The following is a 19,743-nucleotide window of genomic DNA, read 5'->3' as shown; positions in this document are numbered from 1 at the left end:
AGAAAGACATCTTTTAAACAGACCAAGAGAGAGGGAAAAAAACAATCCAAGAAGTATAAAGTCTAACCTGTCAGAAGGTTAGAAGCTAGAAGAATGCAATACTTGCAAAAACCTGGCAATATTTGGGGTGACATAGTAGGTTTGCAACTCTTTCCATAGAGTAGAGCTGGAACATTATTTAAAAGCAGTTCTTTAGGGGGCAGCTGGGTAGCTCAGTGGAGTGAGAGTCAGGCCTAGAGACAGGAGGTCCTAGGTTCAAACCCAGCCTCAGCCACTTCCCAGCTGTGTGACCCTGGGCAAGTCACTTGACCCCCATTGCCCACCCTTACCACTCTTCCACCTATGAGACAATACACCGAAGTACAAGGGTTTAAAACAAACAAACAAACAAACAAAAAAAAGCAGTTCTTTATCCTTCACTGACTAATTTTGATAAACCACAAGTGCTAGCAGGAAAGAACTCATCCTATCCTGGGTGGACAACTGAGGAATATGCTGTTGCCTAGTGTAAGGATGCTTGGGGAACTGTAGATGATTATTATACAGCACCAAGAGGTCCTACTGATGGAGATGGGAAGTAATAGGAGGTATTGGTGAACCCTCCTTTATGAATGGTAAGGATAAGTTTACTTAGATATCTTCTATAGCTCCTATGATCTAGCTGCTGCCTATGAACTGTATTGAATCTGCTAATAGGAATGAGCAGTTCACTTGTTTCCATTGACTAATGAGGGAGTGATTGTTTCCCTCAATTAATAATCAAGTTGTATAATAACTTCAAGGATAATAAACCTTGATCTCTATTTCTGACTGCGATTTGTTGGATTAAACCAGAAGATCAATAATTATGAAGTTTGCCTTCAATAGTTGCCAGGTGGATCTCTAACTGACAACTTCCTTTGGAACTCAGAATAAACCAGGTCTGTAATGGTTTCTTATATCAAATAATTTAATGGTAACACATAAGGTAAAGGAAAGGTTGGGGTGAATAATGAAGAAAGAGGGATTAAAGATGAATCCTAGGTCTTTCTAATATATTGAACGTATAATAAATCTTCAGTCTATCTAAAGCAACTGGTATTTTGAAGCCTGCTTGGCAAACTGCCTGGTCAGGGCAGAGGTCTGACCCTGATTGCTTGATGGTTTATCTCAGTCCATGATGATTTTGCTTTTTGTAGTTGATCTCCTTGTTGATATTTAGGTTGGTATATTGGTGTTGATTTATAGATGCTGTTTAATAACTGAAGCTGGATGCTGACACACACAGAATAGTCTCTGAGCAGCTTAGGCACCTAACCTAGCTAAGAGCTGATCCTGAGATGACCCTTTCCTCCCACCAGTATCTCAAAATTGAGACTGATGTCCTCAGCTTTCCTGCATTTATAGGCACATCTCAACTGACTTTTGGTCTCATGCCAGCTCAAATGCTCTCACTGCATTCTGTGTTCCAACCTAGTAACTGGCAATCATGCTTGGCCAAAATAGCATCTTGTATTTACACTAGGGAATAGGACCTGGTTACTGCCAGGTGAGACTTGTCAAACCTAAGGATCACTACTTAAAGTGGTGCATATTAAAGACACTAGACATCACCAGAGTGAAGCCAGACAGTATTGTAGGGAATTATGAAGCTGTAGATAAGTGTCTGAAGATCTGAGGAATAGAGGAAGTATTTTCATTTCTGCTGTGGATACTGATGTGGAAAAGGGAAGTAAACGAATACAATTTTATGAGAAAAAGAATTAGCTATCTGAACCACAGTTTCAGATATGGGAATAAGAGCCACTTGACCTCTCTAATAAGGTCCCTATGAGTGTCTAATGAAGTCTAGTTTAAAAAAAAAGTCCATACACAAAAATGTATACATACACCATAGATACATACATACATACATAATACACATTAGTTAGCACCCCATTCTTGATTCAGTTCCCCCAATTAGCCAGTGCCAGAGGGGTGGATGTTTTATTTTCAGATTTCAAAAGGTAATTCAGTGGGTAGGTGGCTATTCCCCTAATCCTAGCTCAGGAGTGTCCACCATAATCAGTTCTTTGGCAAAGTCATTTACTCGAATGATATAAAAATAGTAGTTATAAAGAATTTCCCCTCATTATCCTAGGAGTGCATTCTCTCACAACATAGTCAATGGTAGGAGCAGAGGAAAGAATGGGCACAAATTAAAAGTATAATGGTATTTATTGAACCACATATATAGAGAAAACACATGATTAAGAAAATTCACAACTTCGGGTTAGTTGAATTTCTGTTCTTCAGTTAGGCTAACTGAGCAGAGCATGACATCTCTCTTGGATGAGTGGCTCAGCTGGACTTGCTCCTAATGGGAGAAAGTCAGTGTCATGGCTGGATGGTCTAGCCAGGCAGAGTTAAGCAAGCCTCTTGGCATTTGTGCTGGCTCTTCCCCAGGCATGCCTGGCAACAAGCCATTATTTGGCCCCACAGCTCAGCTCAAAAACAGGCAGCCACCATAGTTTGCCAGCACCTACTGTAAAGGTTCAGGCAGGTCACTTTATTGCTCGGCAGTGGCTACCAGATGGGGTTAGGCATGCTGCCTTGACATTGAACTGATATTTGGCACACTAAATGGATATTTCCAATGGATTTTCTGAACTCCATCTTTGTTGGGCAGCTGCAGTCTGCAGACAGGGAATGTACTCCACATTCCCTAGCTGGGTGGTACCACTCTTTATTGCTGCAATGTGACAGTGCTCTTTTCTAATCAAGGGCTACAGAGCTTTAGCTAGGAAGACTTTTAGTCAGCAATTATCTGAATTTGTACTTGAAAATAATATAACTTCATATAAAAAGATTATGTAATTCAGAGTTTTTAATTCAATCAAGCTTTTATCAAGAGACTAAGAGAAAGATTTTACTCAAAGTAAAATATTACCCTAAGCAAATTGCCCAATAAATAAATTTGACTCTGGTATTTCTCTCTTCCCTTTTCTCTACCTCTTCTTCCTTCTTTGTTCTTTCCTATACTCATTCAGGTATAAAGTTTGCTTATTTGTTTAGGATTCTAGGTTGTCCTTTGGTTCCTGATCTTACTGTTTTTTCCTAGTAAAAACTTCATTTTTATCTCTTCTCTTTTCTCAGGGCCCTTGTAACTGACTAGTTAGCTAACCTGATAAATTAAATGTTAATAGCAACTAACAATTCAATGTGTTAACCCTTTTAAATAAACTCTCTGTTTTACCATAGGCCTTTGGTAACAATTTTGAAAGATCGAGTAACATGAGAACTTAAGTTTTTGGTAGCCAAAGCAGGTAAATATTTTTGGGAAGGGAAGCATTTCAGAACTCACATATCACTGTATTTAAGAGACCAACCAAAGAGGGCCAGGAGAGTCCTCAGATCATGCCAAAATTTATCCTCCCTGATGGGTAGAAGCAATTTTTGGTAACTTTCTTGCTTGATTACAATTTGTCACATGGAGCTTTGAGGAATAGGTTTCTGGCCATGAGTTACTGAGGGATTGGTACTGTAGGATGACTAAACTCAGTGTCTTCTAATTGGTTGTGAAGCCAAGAGAACTGATGATTCGTGAGATATCATGCAGCATCCAAGATCCAAGATAGTCTCACAGATGAGAGTGGGAAATAGGCCTATTGTCTCTTATCGGGACTTTCTGGTTAAGAAGGCCACAGAATAGTTGGAAGGGCCAGACTCTCTTCACAACTGACCACAACAAAGTGAGAAATTGATTTCCCAAAGTCCCATGTATTAGATTTGAAACAGGCAAGGAATGTCTGAGCATGCTCAAGATATGAGACTCCTTGAGAATGAGAGATTGACCCGTTGTCCCTTTTGCATGTGACCTTGAGTCCTGCTTAATATCTCTTGAGTTATCAGTTCTGGCTCCACAGCCAATGAGAACAAATGGGAGCATTCCCTAAGGACTCATCTGGACTTTGTTAGCCAGTGCCCCATAACACTATTACATGAGAGCAATGAAAAGCTTCTCTGCCTCAAACTATTTCTCTACTTGGTGCTGCCAAAGATTTAAGTTCTCATATTATTCACTCCTATACATTACCAAAGGCCTCTGTTAAAATGAGAATTATAACCAAGAAAGAGAAGATATCTGAGTAAGCTCTAAAGAGGGGGGCCTTCCTTACTGAGTTTGTTCAATGCTACAGTAAAACTTGTTTTTCCTTTATTATACACTCATTAAATTACTGAATTTGAATTCTCCATTACAATGTAAGGTACTAGAGGACAGAAATTTTTTTTGCCTTTCTTAGTATTCATAACATTTAGCAACAGGGTCTAGTTAATTAAGTAGGTAATTAAATATCTGCTTAATTAAATGTTTATTGACTAATGGACAGAATCTCAGTACTGGAAGGAATTACAGAGATTATCTAGTTCAGATCTTATCTAAGCAGAAATCTCTTTCTTCCAGAGATTCTACCTTAAGGATTCTCTCTTTAAGACTACCTTAAACTAGCTCCCAGACATTCATATGCCCTTGGCTTCAACTGATCCTGGTACCTGCCTATAGTTGGCATATTCGTAACTAAAAGACTAAATGTTTTACAGTTGCCATCATCTCACTTTATAATAGAAAGCATCTTTCCTTTTGAAAAGCAAGGATTAAAGAGCCATGTTTATTGAAGGTTGCCATAGGTTACTAATGGCTTAGAGTTGAAAATACTTATGACCCATATTGCAGACTTCACTGACCAGAGAATTTTAGTATTCTTAGAAATGCCTCAGCCCTGACACAAGGCCAGTTAAAAACACTAGCAAAAGGCTGGGAGTTGCTCAGCTGGCTTTACTATAAAGGATATTAATGATATTTCTTTGGAGTGGTTAAAAAAGGAATGTAAATAATGAGGATATATCATGAACCAACACATGCCTAGGATATCCCATCTTAAGTGTTCAATTTATTAAGAAAATAAAACCCAAACTTGGCTTGCTAGCAAGTTTATGAGGAACTGTCAACAATTCCTCATTTGAGTAATTATGATAAGCGCTTCATTAGCACTCTATGGTGCCCATTTGGCAGATGCAGCGAACATTCTTTGCAACAAAGCAAAGATTATTTTAGGTCCTCATTAGAGTACTTCACTTTATATTGGGAGAATGTCTTGCCAAGTGTCCTGGGCACCAAGTACTTATCATCCACACATATCTGTATCTGATAACAAGACTACACAATGCTGAGGCAGTCTGGAAACTGTCAGACTTTCTTCTGCAAAGAGAGTTAGGCATTTGCTAAGTTGAAAATATTTAAAATTCCAACAGAGTTGAAGAGTTTCAGTGGCAGCAGAATCACATTAGGAGACTTTTTTGCAGATTTTAAAAAATAAAATTTAACTTGGTAGTTTGGGATTTGGCCATTTTCCTATTACCATTTCTAAAAAATTTCACATTTTAATGCATGTCTTTTGTTATTCCATAATCATTTCTAAATATATTCCTCCGTTCTCCCTATCCAATAAACACTTTCTTTTTAAACAGAATAAAAAGGAGAAATAAAAAGCAGTTCAGCAAAACTAACCCAACATATCAACCAAAGCTGACAGTTTTTCAGTGTCTCACACCTTGTCTCCATCCTCTACAAAACTGAGAGAACTGTCTCACTATTGGTATTTTTTAAAAATCAAAACCTCAGTATTGCAATGACATTCAGATGGTAGACATTTTACATATTGTGATATTTCCATCTCTGTTTTAGATATGAGTTAATTGAAGCCATATACAACAATTTCAGAAACAAAAATAAAGGAGATCTCAATTGAGAAAAGATTTAGAATTGCTTGATAACATATTTTTCTGACTTTTCCATGAAATGTCAACCTAAATATAAAATGGACTAAAATCCATGAAATTCAGGAAATCTATAGGTTTGTTGTCTTTTTAAGACACTTCATAATATTTACTATGGCTCAAGTTCCCCCGCTTATTTATATTAAGTTCAGAATGTTAGCACCAATTTTTCCAGTTTCACTGGAGGGCCTATTGGCTTGCATACAGAAGGGAGGCATAGCCACAATGCTAAATTGCTCATGCATCCTGAAATTAGCACATTTCTTAAAACTATATGTTGGCATTCCTACTGATGAAGTTCATCTGGAACATAATGGAACTGAACATTCATAATTTTGAAATGATATAAACTGTTCAGAGATAGGGAGTAAAGTTACATTGGGAATCTCTCAAAACACTATCCTGAGTCAGATTAAATTGAGCCAACAAAGAACTCGTTCTTCATCCTCAGTTACAACATAATCTGTGATATGATCTTCAGACATGCACCTTCACTCTTGAAATCATTATCTCTCTAGCTGGACTTCATGAGCTCCATAAATTTATCATTCTGCAAAATGAAATTAACTCTGCAAGATGAAAATACCTCCTCAGCAACTCTGCTCCTGGGATCCCTGACTGTCTGATTAGAGAGGGTGGTAGGTAAGAAATGGAGGCCTTCACCATTTAATGGAGGCTCTCAGAGAATTCACTTCATAATTTCCCATATGACTATTTTCTTGGATTTCATGATGTCTAGAAACTCATCATTCATCAAGATGAAATCAAATCTGAAACTCACTTCTTCAGATCATTTCCATCATTGACTCCAGTACTTAGCCATCTTCTCCAATTTTCAGCTTCTTTTTTATCTTTTTTTTTTGTTTTCCCATCCCTCCTTTAGAATATGAGCTCCTTGAGAACACAGAGTCTGTCTTGTATCTTTATTTTCCCTCACATTTAGCACAGATTGGAGCACATAAGCACTTCCTAAATGTTTATTATTGACTTTGACTATCCACCCCAAATCCCAAGATCCTGATCATGAGTTGAGGTAGATATTGTTTCAAGAAATATCATGGTATTCACACTAGATGGTGGTACAATGAAAATAGAGAGTCAGGAAGACCTCAGTTTAAATCCAGCTTTAGAATCTTACTAGCTATGTGACCCTGGGTAAGTGACTTAACTTTGGATTGCCTCAGGTTCCTCAGCTTTAAAATGGAGTTTATAATAACTCCCACCACCAAGGGTTATTGTGAAGATCAACTGAGAAAATATTAGTAAAATACTTAGCACAGTGCCTGAAATAAAGTAAGGATTTAACAAATAATTCCCTCCCTCTCTCCTTCCTTCCTTCTTTCCTTTCTTTTTTATTTTGCTTAAACAAACCTTAGAAATAAGAGTAGACTTGATTTTAGTGAGTAGGGTATCTATGAAATAAAAATGTAGATATTTGCCTTATTAGATGTGCAGATCAAGGGAATGTACTTAGTTTTTGTTTCATAATCAGTAGAATAAGTCTTATTCTAGACCTCAGGTTTTTCTAACAAGTTCCCTCTTTTTTATTTTTCCTTTTTGCCTCTCTCTTTTCTCTTTCATCACTCTTTACCTGGACTAATGGTCTTCTTGTCTTCATATCTCTTCCCTTTCCAATCCATTCTCCAAAGAATTGTCAAAATAAATTTTCTTACACACAGGTCTAACCATGTCATTCCAATAACTCTCTAAATGCTTCTGGCTTCTCTTTGATTATTAAGGTTCTTCATATCTTGGACTCAAACTACTTTTCCAGTCTCTCTCTCTTACAAAAAAAATGTATATGGTCATCAAAACAATATGGTACTGGCTAAGAGATAGAGAGGAGGATCAATGGAATAGACTTGGGATAAATGACATCAGCAAGACAGTGTATGATAAACCCAAAGAGCCCAACTTTTGGGACAGGAATCCACTATTTGACAAAAACTGCTGGGAAATTTGGAAAACAATATGGGAGAGATTAGGTCTAGATCAACATCTCACACCCTACACCAAGATAAATTCAGAATGGGTGAATGACTTGAATATAAAGAGGGAAACTATAAATAAGTTAAGTGAACATAGAGTAGTTTACTTGTCAGATCTCTGGGAAAGGAAAGACTTTAAAACTAAGCAAGAGTTAGAGAAAATTACAAAATGTAAATTAAATGGTTTGGATTATATTAAACTAAAAAGTTTTTGTACAAACAAAAACAATGTAGTCAAAATCAGAAGGGAAACAACAAATTGGGAAAAAATCTTTATAACGAAAAACTCTGACAGGGGTCTAATCATTCAAATATACAAGGAGTTAAAGCAATTGTATAAAAAATCAAGCCATTCCCCAATTGATAAATGGGCAAGAGACATGAACAGGCAATTTTCAGGTAAAGAAATCAAAAGTATCAATAAGCACATGAGAAAGTGTTCCAAATCTCTAATAATTAGAGAAATGCAAATCAAAACAACTCTGAGGTATCACCTCACACCTAGCAGATTGGCTAAAATGAAAGAAGGGGAGAGTAATGAATGCTGGAGGGGATGTGGCAAAATTGGGACATTAATGCATTGCTGGTGGAGCTGTGAACTGATCCAGCCATTCTGGCTGGCAATTTGGAACCATGCTCAAAGGGCTATAAAAGAATGCCTGCCCTTTGACCCAGCCATACCATTGCTGGGTTTGTACCCCCAAAGAGATCATAGATAAACAGACTTGTACGAAAATATTCATAGCTGCGCTTTTTGTGGTGGCAACAAATTGGAAAAGGAGGGTATGTCCTTCAATTGGGGAATGGCTGAACAAACTGTGGTATATGTGGGTGATGGAATACTATTGTGCTAAAAGGAATAATAAACTGGAGGAGTTCCAGGCGAACTGGAGAGACCTCCGGGAACAGATGCAGAGCGAAAGGAGCAGAGCCAGAAGAACATTGTACACAGAGACTGATAAAGTGTGGTAAAATTGAATGTAATGGGCTTCTGTACCAGCAGCAATACAATGACCCAGGACAATTCTGAGGGATTTATGGTAAAGAACGCTACTCACATTCAGAGGAAGAACTGCAGGAGAGGAAACATATAAGAAAAACAACTGCTTGAACGCATGGGTCGGGGCGGACATGATTGAGGGTGTGGACTCGAAACTACCACACCAATGCAACTACCAACAATTTGGAAATTGGTCTTAATCAAGGACACATGACAAAACTAGTGGAAATGCGCATCGGCCATGGGTGGGGGGAGTGCGGGGGGCGAAGGGGAAAGTAGGAGCATGAATCATGTAACCATGTTAAAAATGAATATTAATAAATGTTAAAACAATTCTCAAAAAAATTGTATATGTGTGTACACACACACACACACACACACACACACATATATATATAGTTTTCTTGAGTGCTTCACATGCATTACTCCAACTACCCTGCCTTTGTACTTCCCCCCATGCCTGGAATATTCTTTCCTTACCTCTGCCTCATAAAATCTTAAACTTCCTTGAAAATTCATCTTAAACATTACCCTCACCTACTTGAAGCATTCCTGATTCCTTCCCAATTGCTTATATACTTCCTTCCTAAACCACTCTTTATTTATTTTGTATTTATTATGTATATTTATACTTCTATGTCACCTCCATGATACAATGTAAGTTCATTGATAACTGGGACTAAATTATTTTGGCCTTTCTACTCTCAGTACCTCAGTACCTGGCACATAGAAAAATGTTTAACAAATACTTACTGATTGTTTAATCTGTATATAGTTTTGCATCATCATATATGTATACTATTTAATTAGCTCTTTTAGGGGTATTATAGGGTTGAACTCCAGGATATTGCATTAGTAAGTTCTATCTTGAAAGGCCTTCTCTAACCTGAGCCCCAATATGAGCCTGGTTTATATTTTAGTTCTGTTAATAGTGAAGTTTATATATATATATATATATATATATATCAGCATCAAAGATCTATACTTCATCACTGTGGGAGCTCCTTCTACCAATGTAGACTGCAATTCCTCTATAACTTAATAGATGTCTTTGGGAATTACCTGAAGGTCAGAGAAGAAATGTAACTTGCCCATGGTCACACAGCTAATGAGTGTAAGAGGTAAGAGTTGAAGCCAGGTCTTCTTCACTCCAGGTTCAGCAGTCTGTCAAATGATTTTATGCTGCCTCTTTTCCTCTGGTTACATAACTCAAGAAATGAAAAAGAAAGAAAGGTACTGCACCTGGCACCTGCCATGTACGCAGAGGTCAGTCTCATAGGGCCCACAGGGTGTGCCATCAAGGACCCTGTCTGCTATCAGCATAGGAGACTCCTTTCCCAGAGGAGAGCAGTAGAGCTCACAAGGTTTATCTGAGGGGAAAAAATTACATATATATTTGTATATATTTGTACAGGAATGAATATGGGAATGCATGAATAAGAATAGCAATAAAGAGAAGTAACATCAAGCAAATAAGTGGGGCAGGAAGGGTCTATTTTTTAAAAGCAAACAACAGAAAATATAACCCATTACATATTTACCCATATTTGAAACCTAAACATTCAAAGGAAAGGAATGGAAGCCATGCTACTTTGGTGAATTTTATGCCTTCAGCTTTAGTTAGGGAATGAAGGAGATTGGAAGGAGAGTCAAGAGAACAGTAAGTAAAACTGATCCAGAAACAATATAGGACTAATTAGAAGCTACAAATCCAGGATGAGAATTTTACCTTGCAGAAAGATCTCCTGGCTTTGTCTTTTTTTCTCACAACTGACCAAGAAATTTTTAGGGATACTCTTGTGCTTTTAAGAGATACCATGTAAACAAAGTTTAACAACAAAGGGAAATTTAAGAGTTCATCTGATCCAACTTTCTGTAAGACAGATGAATTCCCTCTACAGTATCGCAGAGAGTTAATCATCAAATCTCTATGTGAGCACTTTCAGTGAGTGGGAAACTCAATACGGCAATCCCTTCATTTTTTCTTGGCAGCTAAAAACCTGGGCAAGTTGCTTAGCCCAGTTTGCCTCAATTTCCTCATCTGTAAAAAGTGCTGAAGAAGGAAATGTCAAACCACTCCAGTACCTTTACCAAGAAAACCCCAAATGGAATCATGAAGAGTCAGACTTAATACCTAAGTACAGTGCTGAAAAAAAAATCAAGAACTCCAAAGAAAGGCCCTTTTTGGGTAGATGCCCTGTGAATATTTTACAGGAGGAAATGTACACTAAACTTCTCTGAGGCTAACTTTCATCATCTGTAAAATGAAGATAATCTGTAAAATAAAGATAATGGTGAATATAGTACCTACCTCACAAAGTTATTCACTAATTTCTTCTGGTCCTCCTTTTAACCGTATGATTGTTCCTTGTCTGTTTCTTTTGATAGGACATCATCCATTCCATTTCTCCTGAATATAGGAGTTCCTCAATACTACCATGTGCTCTCTTCTCTCTCCACATTCTTTTTCTTGGTAACCTCATTAGTTTACATGGATATAATTGTCATCTGTCTGCAGGTGACACACAGATTTAAATATCCATCCCTAGTCTCTCCCCTGAGCTTTGCTAAATGCCCACTGAGCATTTTTAACTGTATTATAGTGACATTTCAAACACAGCATGTCCAAAACTGAACTCATTTATCTTTTCCGCAAAACCTGTCTCCTTTTCCAAACTTCATAATTTCTGTCCAAGACATCACCTTTTCCCTGGCTTCTATGTTCACAAAATTGGCATTCTTGACTCCTCACTCTTCCTAATCCCATATATTTATCAGGTAGTCAATCATGCCATTTTAAACTCCACAATAGTTCTTTTTCTTGTATCATTTGGCTACCACTTTAGTTCAGACCTTCATCATCTCTCATTTAAGAGAGTTCGCTCACTCCCCACTCCAATCTGTCCTATAAGTCATTGTCAAAAATAATTTTCCTTAAGTGCAGATATGACCACATAACTCCTCTCATTAAACTCCAGGAGCTTCTTATTCTTTCTAGGGTCAAATGTAAAAACCTTTGTTTAGCTTTGAAAGCCCACAGATTTAACCCCAACCTACAGCTTCAACTGGACATTAAGCTTTTTTATTTTTAAACCCTTACCTTCTGTCTTAGAATCAATACTGGGTATTGGCTCTAAGGCAGAAGAGTGGTAAGGGTAGGCAATGGGGGTTGAGTGACTTGCCCAGGGTCACACACCTAGGAAGTGTCTGAGGCCAGATTTGAACCTAGGACCTCCTATCTCTGGGCCTGGCTCTCAATCCACTGAGTCACCTAGCTGCCCCTCATTGGGCTTCTTCATGTACTCTTGGATCCTGCCAAGCTGGCATTCTCTTTGTCTGTGATACACAGTACTGAATCCCCCACCTCCATGCTATTGGGCTGTCTGTTTTACATGCCTGGAATAGACTTTATTCTTACCTCTATCTCTTAGAGGTGCCTTTCTTCCTTGAAGATACAGTTCAGGTACAACTTTCTTCATAAAACTCACCTAAGACCTCCAAATAATAAAACCCTTTTCCCCAAATCACCATGTACTTAACTATTATGTATTTATTTACAATTTTCTCCATATACTTATTCTACTTACATTTATATATGTTATTGTCTCCTCCATCTGAATGTAAGCTCCTCATGAGTAGGAATTGTTTCATTTTTTTGTACTTTTATCCCCAGCACCTAGCTCAGGCACTAGCCCATTGATCTTAGATCATATTAGCATAGGGTTAGAGCTAGTAGAGACTTTATAAGGCAATGAGTCTAGCACCCTCTTCTTCTGCTCCCCTTTCCCCATCACTTTTTACAGATGAAGAAACCGAGACTCAGAGAGATTATATGCCTTTTTCAGTGTCAAATAGCTGGTGTGTGAAGAAGGATATGAATGCAAGTCTTCTTGACTCAAAGTACATGGCTCTTTCCATTGTACCTCTTAAATATTCATTGACTGATTTGTAATTAAAAAACATTCTACACACGTCAACAATTGTTGTTATTAATATTACTATCATTAAATAAAACAACTTTCTTTACCAGGGTTTGGAAAGGAAGATGTTAGCAAAAGCTGCTTGTGCTCCTAATGCTATAGAATTTCAGTGTTTAATGTTGCCAAGACAGTGAATAGAATACGGTTTGCATGTAAATCTTAGTTTTTCTATCAGTGGATTATGCTCAGCTGGTTCTTCTTTTAAATGGAATAATCCAAGCAAGGTACAGATAGAATGAGGATTTGAGTTTTTAATTTTAATAATTATGATGATAGCTGCCACTTATAAAGGTTTACAAATACTTTAGTTTTATCAGCAACCTGAAGAGCATGACATTTTCTCTAATAACAAAGTTACTTAGGAAGAGTAGCTTAAATCTTCCCTGTAATGAACCAATGGTAGGTATGAATGAGCCCTGGAGTAAATATTTTCCTCCTAAATCTTTCCATAGTTTGATAATGTACCTAAAAACAGAATTTTAGAGGTGGAAAAAAACTAGTATGAGATCATTTAATCCAATTCCCTGAGGAACTAAGGGTCAGAGAGATTAGATAGTCACATAATCAGTAGAAAAGCTGGGACTAGATTTGGGGCTTTCTGAGTCCCAGAAAAATGATCTTTCCATTTACACATGAATTGTATGTTCTGCAAAGTTTGCCCCTGTAGCAAAAGAACTTGGATAAATGCCAAGGAAAGAGAAACATATTTTATATCCCACTTCTACCTTCCCCCCCTAAAAATGGGTAAAGAATTTTGGGAGAAAAAATGTATTGTTTGGACAAGTAAGAGTAACTACCTAAGAAGAGTATGAAGACTTGGAATGGAGCCCTACTTTGGCAGAACTGTTTCAAACTGACCTTGGAGGACTTCAGTGAGAAAACTAAGAGAAAAAGATTTGAGAAGTCAGAGTGGAAACCTGACCTCTTAAAAAAAAAATAGAATAGGGGGCAGCTGGGTAGCTCAGTGGATTGAGAGCCAGGCCTAGAGATGAGAGGTCCTAGGTTCAAATCTGGCCTCAGCCACTTCCCAGCTGTGTGACCCTGGGCAAGTCACTTGACCCCCATTGCCTACCCTTACCACTCTTCCACCTATAAGTCAATACACAGAAGTTAAGGGTTTAAAAAAAATAGAATAGAGAGTGGGAGGAAGGGGAGAAAAAAAGGATAACAACAATTGGAGCCAAGAAAGCAAATGAAGAAATTCTTGAAGAGGTAGGATATATATTTATATACTGAGAAAAAGCAACTGTTTAATCCTTCAAGGAAGGGGGATTTAGAGCCAGCCATCCAATTTCCCCCCACATAGTATAGCACCATTTAGACTCCTGGATCTTCAGAAATCATGCCCCAGATACTTAGCCAGTTATTTCAATGGGCTTTTGGGATTCCTATCATGGAGCCTGCCTTCATTCCTACCCTGTCTTCATTGGGAAGTGCAAAAATCATCTAATTCAAGGGTATTATAGTTGTAGCTTCAAAACTCTTAAGTGCAGCCCCCCAAAAGATTAAAATATAATTGGGAAATATATAATAAAATAAGTTAAAATACAATACATATAATATAGGTAATGTTAATTTCTGATTTTCTAAGTAAATATAGAGCTGACAGGCAGGGATTCATTTCTATTTTTTTGATACCACTGTATCACCAGGGGTACTAGAACAGATCATGCTTCACATTTCATATATCCAGTCTCTTGGACAATCTGGATCTCCTGCAATCTGCCTTTCACTTGTACAGATATTCTCACTTCCTACCTGGCTACCTATCCATTATACTATGATGCCTACATCATGCTTTCTTAATATATATGTATAAAATATATGCTATAATAAATAAAATATGAACTATATAATAGAATATTCCATATATATATTTATATATATGAAAAGCTGGAAAGATATTGGCTAGATGATAGTATAATTAGGTTAGACTCAAACTGGAAGTCATTAATGATTCAGGGTCACCTTGGAGATCCTAAAGTCTCCAGTCAAGTATCTTGGATTTGTCTATTTGTATTATCTATTATGACATTTTATTAGTGACTTAGATAAAGGTCTAGATGGTATCTAAGGTGCAGATGAATGTAAGATATGAGGTCAGGATTCAAAAATTATCTAATAGACAAAAACACTAGAATGAATGAAATAAAATGGAATTTAATTGAAATAAATATACTATCTTATTTGGGTTTTTAAAAATCAACTTCTCTAGTGTAAGATGTAGGAGATGGAGTTAGAATTTCATATGAAAAAGAATAGGGATTTCAGTGAATTGTAAGTTCCTTATGAATCAACAGTGATTGTATTCAAGAAAGCTAATGTAATCTTAGGCTGCATTAAAAGAGACACAGCACCTAGGAAAATGAGGTGCCAGTTGTACTACCCTCTCCCTTGGTCAGAGCATATTGTAGGATTTAAATTAATGTCCAATACTCCGAGTGTTATATTTTATAAAGTTTATTAATAATCACTAGAAGTAAATGAATAAAAAAGTAATTATCTAACAAAATAAGACTATGTGACCAAGCTCACCACTGGCAGCCACTCTGATTACAGGAAACCGAGAGCAAGAGATGGGGCCACACCAAACTTATATTTTCCTTAGTCAGTATGCAATGGTGAGTACGAAAGTGGAGTGCTAGGAATTGTAGTTCAAGGGTACAGAAATTAATTACACAATATCTAAAGTATCATTTTAAATACTAAATGCTACAACTCAGGAAGGACAGTGAGAAATGGGAAAGTATCATGTGGATGGGCAAAGACCTTGAATTCATGTCATATGAATGTCAGGCAAAGGAAATGAGGTTGTTTCTAATATTTGCAGGGTTATCATATAGAAAAAGCAGTAGGTTTGTTCTCTTAGTCCCATTATAGTAGGATAGCAACAATAAATGGGTGGAAGATGCAACAAAGACAAATTTAGGTTTCATGTCAGGAACGCTTTCTAGTAATGTGAATTATTTAAATAGAACGGCCTGCCCCAGGAGATGATGGTTTCCCCCTTTGTAAAGGTTGAATAATCATTTGTCAGATATTTTGCAACTGGAATTCTTTCTTCAGGTATGAGCTGGACTAGGTGATCTCAGAAGTTTCTTCCATATTGAAATTTTGTGATATCATGAAAGAAGTCCAAAAGAAATGAGATACCTCAAAAATCCTCTTACTGCTCTACATTGTTATGGCAGCATGCCATGCACTTATTGGGGTACCAGTAATGTAGTTCTCTTTCTATTTTATTCTTAGTTTTATTCAATTCCTTCTATAAATGATATTCTTATTAATGGCTCCCATAGAGCCTAAATAAAGCTGAGCCCTAACTCAGAACAGTTTCAGAGCCTTCAATTTCCTTTTATAGCTATGAAGTTTTCTCTCAGGAGAAATGAGACTTGCTGTTTAATAAGCTGAGCAAAAGATTGGCCTATAAATTGGGTCAAATGGCCTTAGGAACCCAGGATGAAATTAATTTACTTTCAAAGACAGGTGCCAGAATTGGTTTTAATGTCCATTTCCAGGATGTATGCTTAGGATAGGGGAAATCCCCTATGGAAATAGTTAGGAAATTCCCTGTGGAGCTAGTTCTAGTGGAGAGAGAAGAGGATAGATGTCAAGATGTAACTTTGTGATCTCTTGCTAGTGGGTAATTATAAGAGCTTATTGGAGAGAAGCTAAGAGGGTGAGAGGAAAATAGAGAAAGGGAGAGAGAAACCAAGAGAGAAGGAGGAAAGGAAAGGGGAAAAGAGAAGAGCAAAAAAAGGAGAGAAAGATAGAGGGAGGGAAGGAGGGAGGGGAGAGAGAAAAAGACAGAGACAGAGAGAGAACTGGGGAAGAGAAAGGAGGATGAGAACTAAGTTGCTGAAAGACTTCATAGAGAAAGGGGAAATTGGGCTTGGCAACTGACTGTACAAATAGGTTGCTATCTGAATACTTTTCTCTTTAGTACTATTTTCTAAGGGAAACTTTTGTCTTCTTGTGGGGAGTGGGTGTTATTAATTTGTGGTTCTAAGTTCTCCTTTGGCCAATCTATTTCTGTAATAATTTTTTAAAGGAAAAAAGAAAGAAGTAGTCTACCCTTCCTTGTAGTGTGTATCTGGAGCCAAGGAATTCACCAGTGATGGCAATGCCACTATGAATAGGGCAGTTATAATGGATTTCAATGGAGTCAAGAGTCAAACCACAGGAATCACATATCAGGAGTTCCACTATAACTGTGCCTTTTTTTATAAATGGAAGCTTAAGAAGAACAGAGTTTCATTTCTGTAATATGCAGTTACCCTCTGAATTGGGCATTTATTATTTTGTTTGGTTAAATCATGAAAAACTTTAAAAAAATGCTGACCTCTGATTCCTTTTGAAACTCAAACAAAATCAAAAATGTAAGAAACCATAACGCTAACAAAAAAGACTGGCAAAGCTGTCCTTGAACAATTCTCAGAGCTTTTCCTTCAAAGAAAAACTCTTTCTAACTTTATCATGATCAAGAATGATTTTACAATACAGAGATTTCTTCAAGGTGCTTATTCAGAGGCTTTTCAGAGCAAGGTGATAGAATTCTTATTGTAATTGGTAAAGAAGTAATTTTTAAAAGTGGCCCAAAACAAATTGTGAGTAACTATTAAAAACTGACCTTCAGAAAACTTCCTATAATAACAATGAATATGAATGAAGATGTCAGATAAATAAGTAATTTAATTTATGACAAAAGTTATAAAATAAAATAGAAAACTAACCTATACTTGGAGAGAGGAGCATGGCAAAATAGATTTAGATAGGATTTCTACATTTAAGGGCAAATGCAAAGGAGAATTTTGGAAGTGAAACAAACTTTTGAAAATAGAATCGCCAATACATGTTAATTGTTTTATGAAAAAGCTTAACTAGTCTATCTTAGAGCATGACCTTCTACTGAAACAAAATGGGGACAGACATAAAGTGGTCTCTGAGGTCATTAACTGAAGGGCCATGGCCTACTGAAGATTCTGGAACAATGCAGCTTCTTATGAGAATCAGCCATTGGAGCAGAGAAAAAACAAAACAAAACAAAATTTAAAAAAACCACAGCTATAGTATTTGCTATCTCCCTGCTGATTAGAGGTTTGGATTCTACTGGGACATCTGGAAGTCTTCCTGTCTCCTCCTGTGTCAGATTAATGGCCAGCCAGAAAAGAAGTAGGGTCTCTTTTTTTTGACTACTGGTGCCTAAAGCCATAAGCATTCCTTTTCTTACCAGACCCTGTCTCTCCCTCTTCCATTCTGACAAGGTTGGGTGTGTTTGAAGGAAAAGGGTGGGAGTAGAGGGTTGTGGTGAGCTAATCAACTTTGAAAGTCTGTTATATGACAATGCAACTAGATTTACATAGATTTCAGCTTCAAAAAAGTACTTTTCATTTTTTTAAAAGTAAAGTGACTGGATAATTACCTGGAACTTTAAAGCTAAGTCACAGTGGAATTGGTTTGAGTCATCTGCTACCATTTAAAATGTCAGAAATAGTTTTTGCATTATCTCCTCCAAGTCAATCTATAGCTGAAGAGTCATGTTTTTGGATTAGAAGCTGCTTATCAATGTCCATTAGGCCTAAAAGGATGCCTGGTCATATCTTCACTTAGCTATTATACTCAATTGATCTTGTAATTTAAGTAATGGTGAATGGATAGCTCAGAGTTTCTATCTTGAAGTATTAGAATACATGCTGGTTATAAATTTATAAGTGGTTATAAATCTAGGCTTTGGTCCTGATAAATGCCTCATTTTCCTACTAGATATTTTATGTGTTGACTTAAAATCAGGCTTTAACTCTTTAGGATCTTTCATTTTTTACCAGTCAAATGAAGTTTTCTTCTGGAAACTTTAGAAACCATAACTGTTTTAGTTTTCTTCAATCATACTGATATAAACTTCTATTTATAAGTAGGCAGAAAAGACACAATTCTAGTTGATAGCATTAGTAAGGCCATCCTCCCCACCTTATTTCTATTTAATAGGGGCTATACTTTTACAATGCACTTCTGGTATTTCTTCAACATTGCAAATTCATAGGATAATAGGTTTGGAGTTGGAAAATACCTTAATCCAACCTCCTCATTTTACAGATGAGCAAAGTGGGGTTCAAAAATTTAATTGAGTTTCCTGAGGGGCAGTGTCAGGGTTCTAATTCAGGTCCACTGACTCCCAATCCAATATGCCTTCCACTGTACCACTCTGTTTCTCTTAAAATTAGCCTTGGGGGAGAGATTTTCCTATTTTAAGGCAACGCCCATGGAATAAGATGGAAAGGGAATGTGATTTGAAGTTATCTTTCCAAATCTATAAATTATTTTCAAAACTTTCTCTATTTTTTCCAGTAAGTAAAATTAAACCCAAACTCTGTGTATGTATTTTCTTTTAAAAGGATAGAGAAATAGCAAAACTAAGAAAAACAAACAAACAAAAAACCAGAGACATGTAAAGAATGTCATTATGAGTACAATTTTCCTTAATTCAGCTCGGAAAGATGTCAGGACATCTGGTGATTTGGAATGGGATAGGAAGATGAGCAGGACTCACTTGGGTAGACTCCTGTGTGTCCCCATATGGGTTTGAAAGATTGCAAGGATATCAGATGCTATAATTCCCTGGAGCTAATCAATATCACTCATTATGTAGGTTAAAGATAAAGCAAAGATGGGAATGAATCCTGACTCTCACACACTGATTCAGGGGTGGACTTCTCTTTCAGCCTTCAGAAGAGAGGTTGGCAGTGGGGTGGAAAGAAAGGAAGGAAGTAGATAGTTACACACTGAAAGTGAAGCTAATCCATTTACCATCAATAATGACAGCTGTCAGAGGACCCTTCTTCTTGTAGTTGTACCGATCATGGGACTGACACTGTTGATCCCTGAAGCTAGGTACTCCCTTAGGGCAGGGTAAGTTTTCACAAACAGTATGTTCCACACTTGCTCCCCAGCAATTTGTGCCTCCTGGCCCAGGGCTGAAAGG

The 19,743-nt window shown here is 37.1% G+C and overlaps 1 protein-coding gene across 1 annotated transcript in view; it reads right to left on the bottom strand.

Annotated features, from left to right (window-relative positions):
• Nucleotides 1–19,743, bottom strand: part of ADAMTS17 (ADAM metallopeptidase with thrombospondin type 1 motif 17) — a 515,727-nt gene that overhangs the window by 147,627 nt on the left and 348,357 nt on the right. Inside the window, exons 13-14 of the mRNA XM_044665411.1 lie at nucleotides 19,569–19,735; nucleotides 10,027–10,154 (exon numbers count right to left, since the gene is read on the bottom strand). Of these exons, the coding sequence (XP_044521346.1) occupies nucleotides 10,027–10,154; nucleotides 19,569–19,735 (295 nt within the window). The remainder of the gene's footprint in view (nucleotides 1–10,026; nucleotides 10,155–19,568; nucleotides 19,736–19,743) is intronic.

The sequence above is a fragment of the Gracilinanus agilis genome, chromosome 2 (assembly GCF_016433145.1).
Source record: "Gracilinanus agilis isolate LMUSP501 chromosome 2, AgileGrace, whole genome shotgun sequence".
NCBI lineage: Eukaryota > Metazoa > Chordata > Mammalia > Didelphimorphia > Didelphidae > Gracilinanus > Gracilinanus agilis.
Note: the sequence above shows the minus strand (reverse complement) of the source record. Positions and strands in the feature narration are given on the sequence as shown.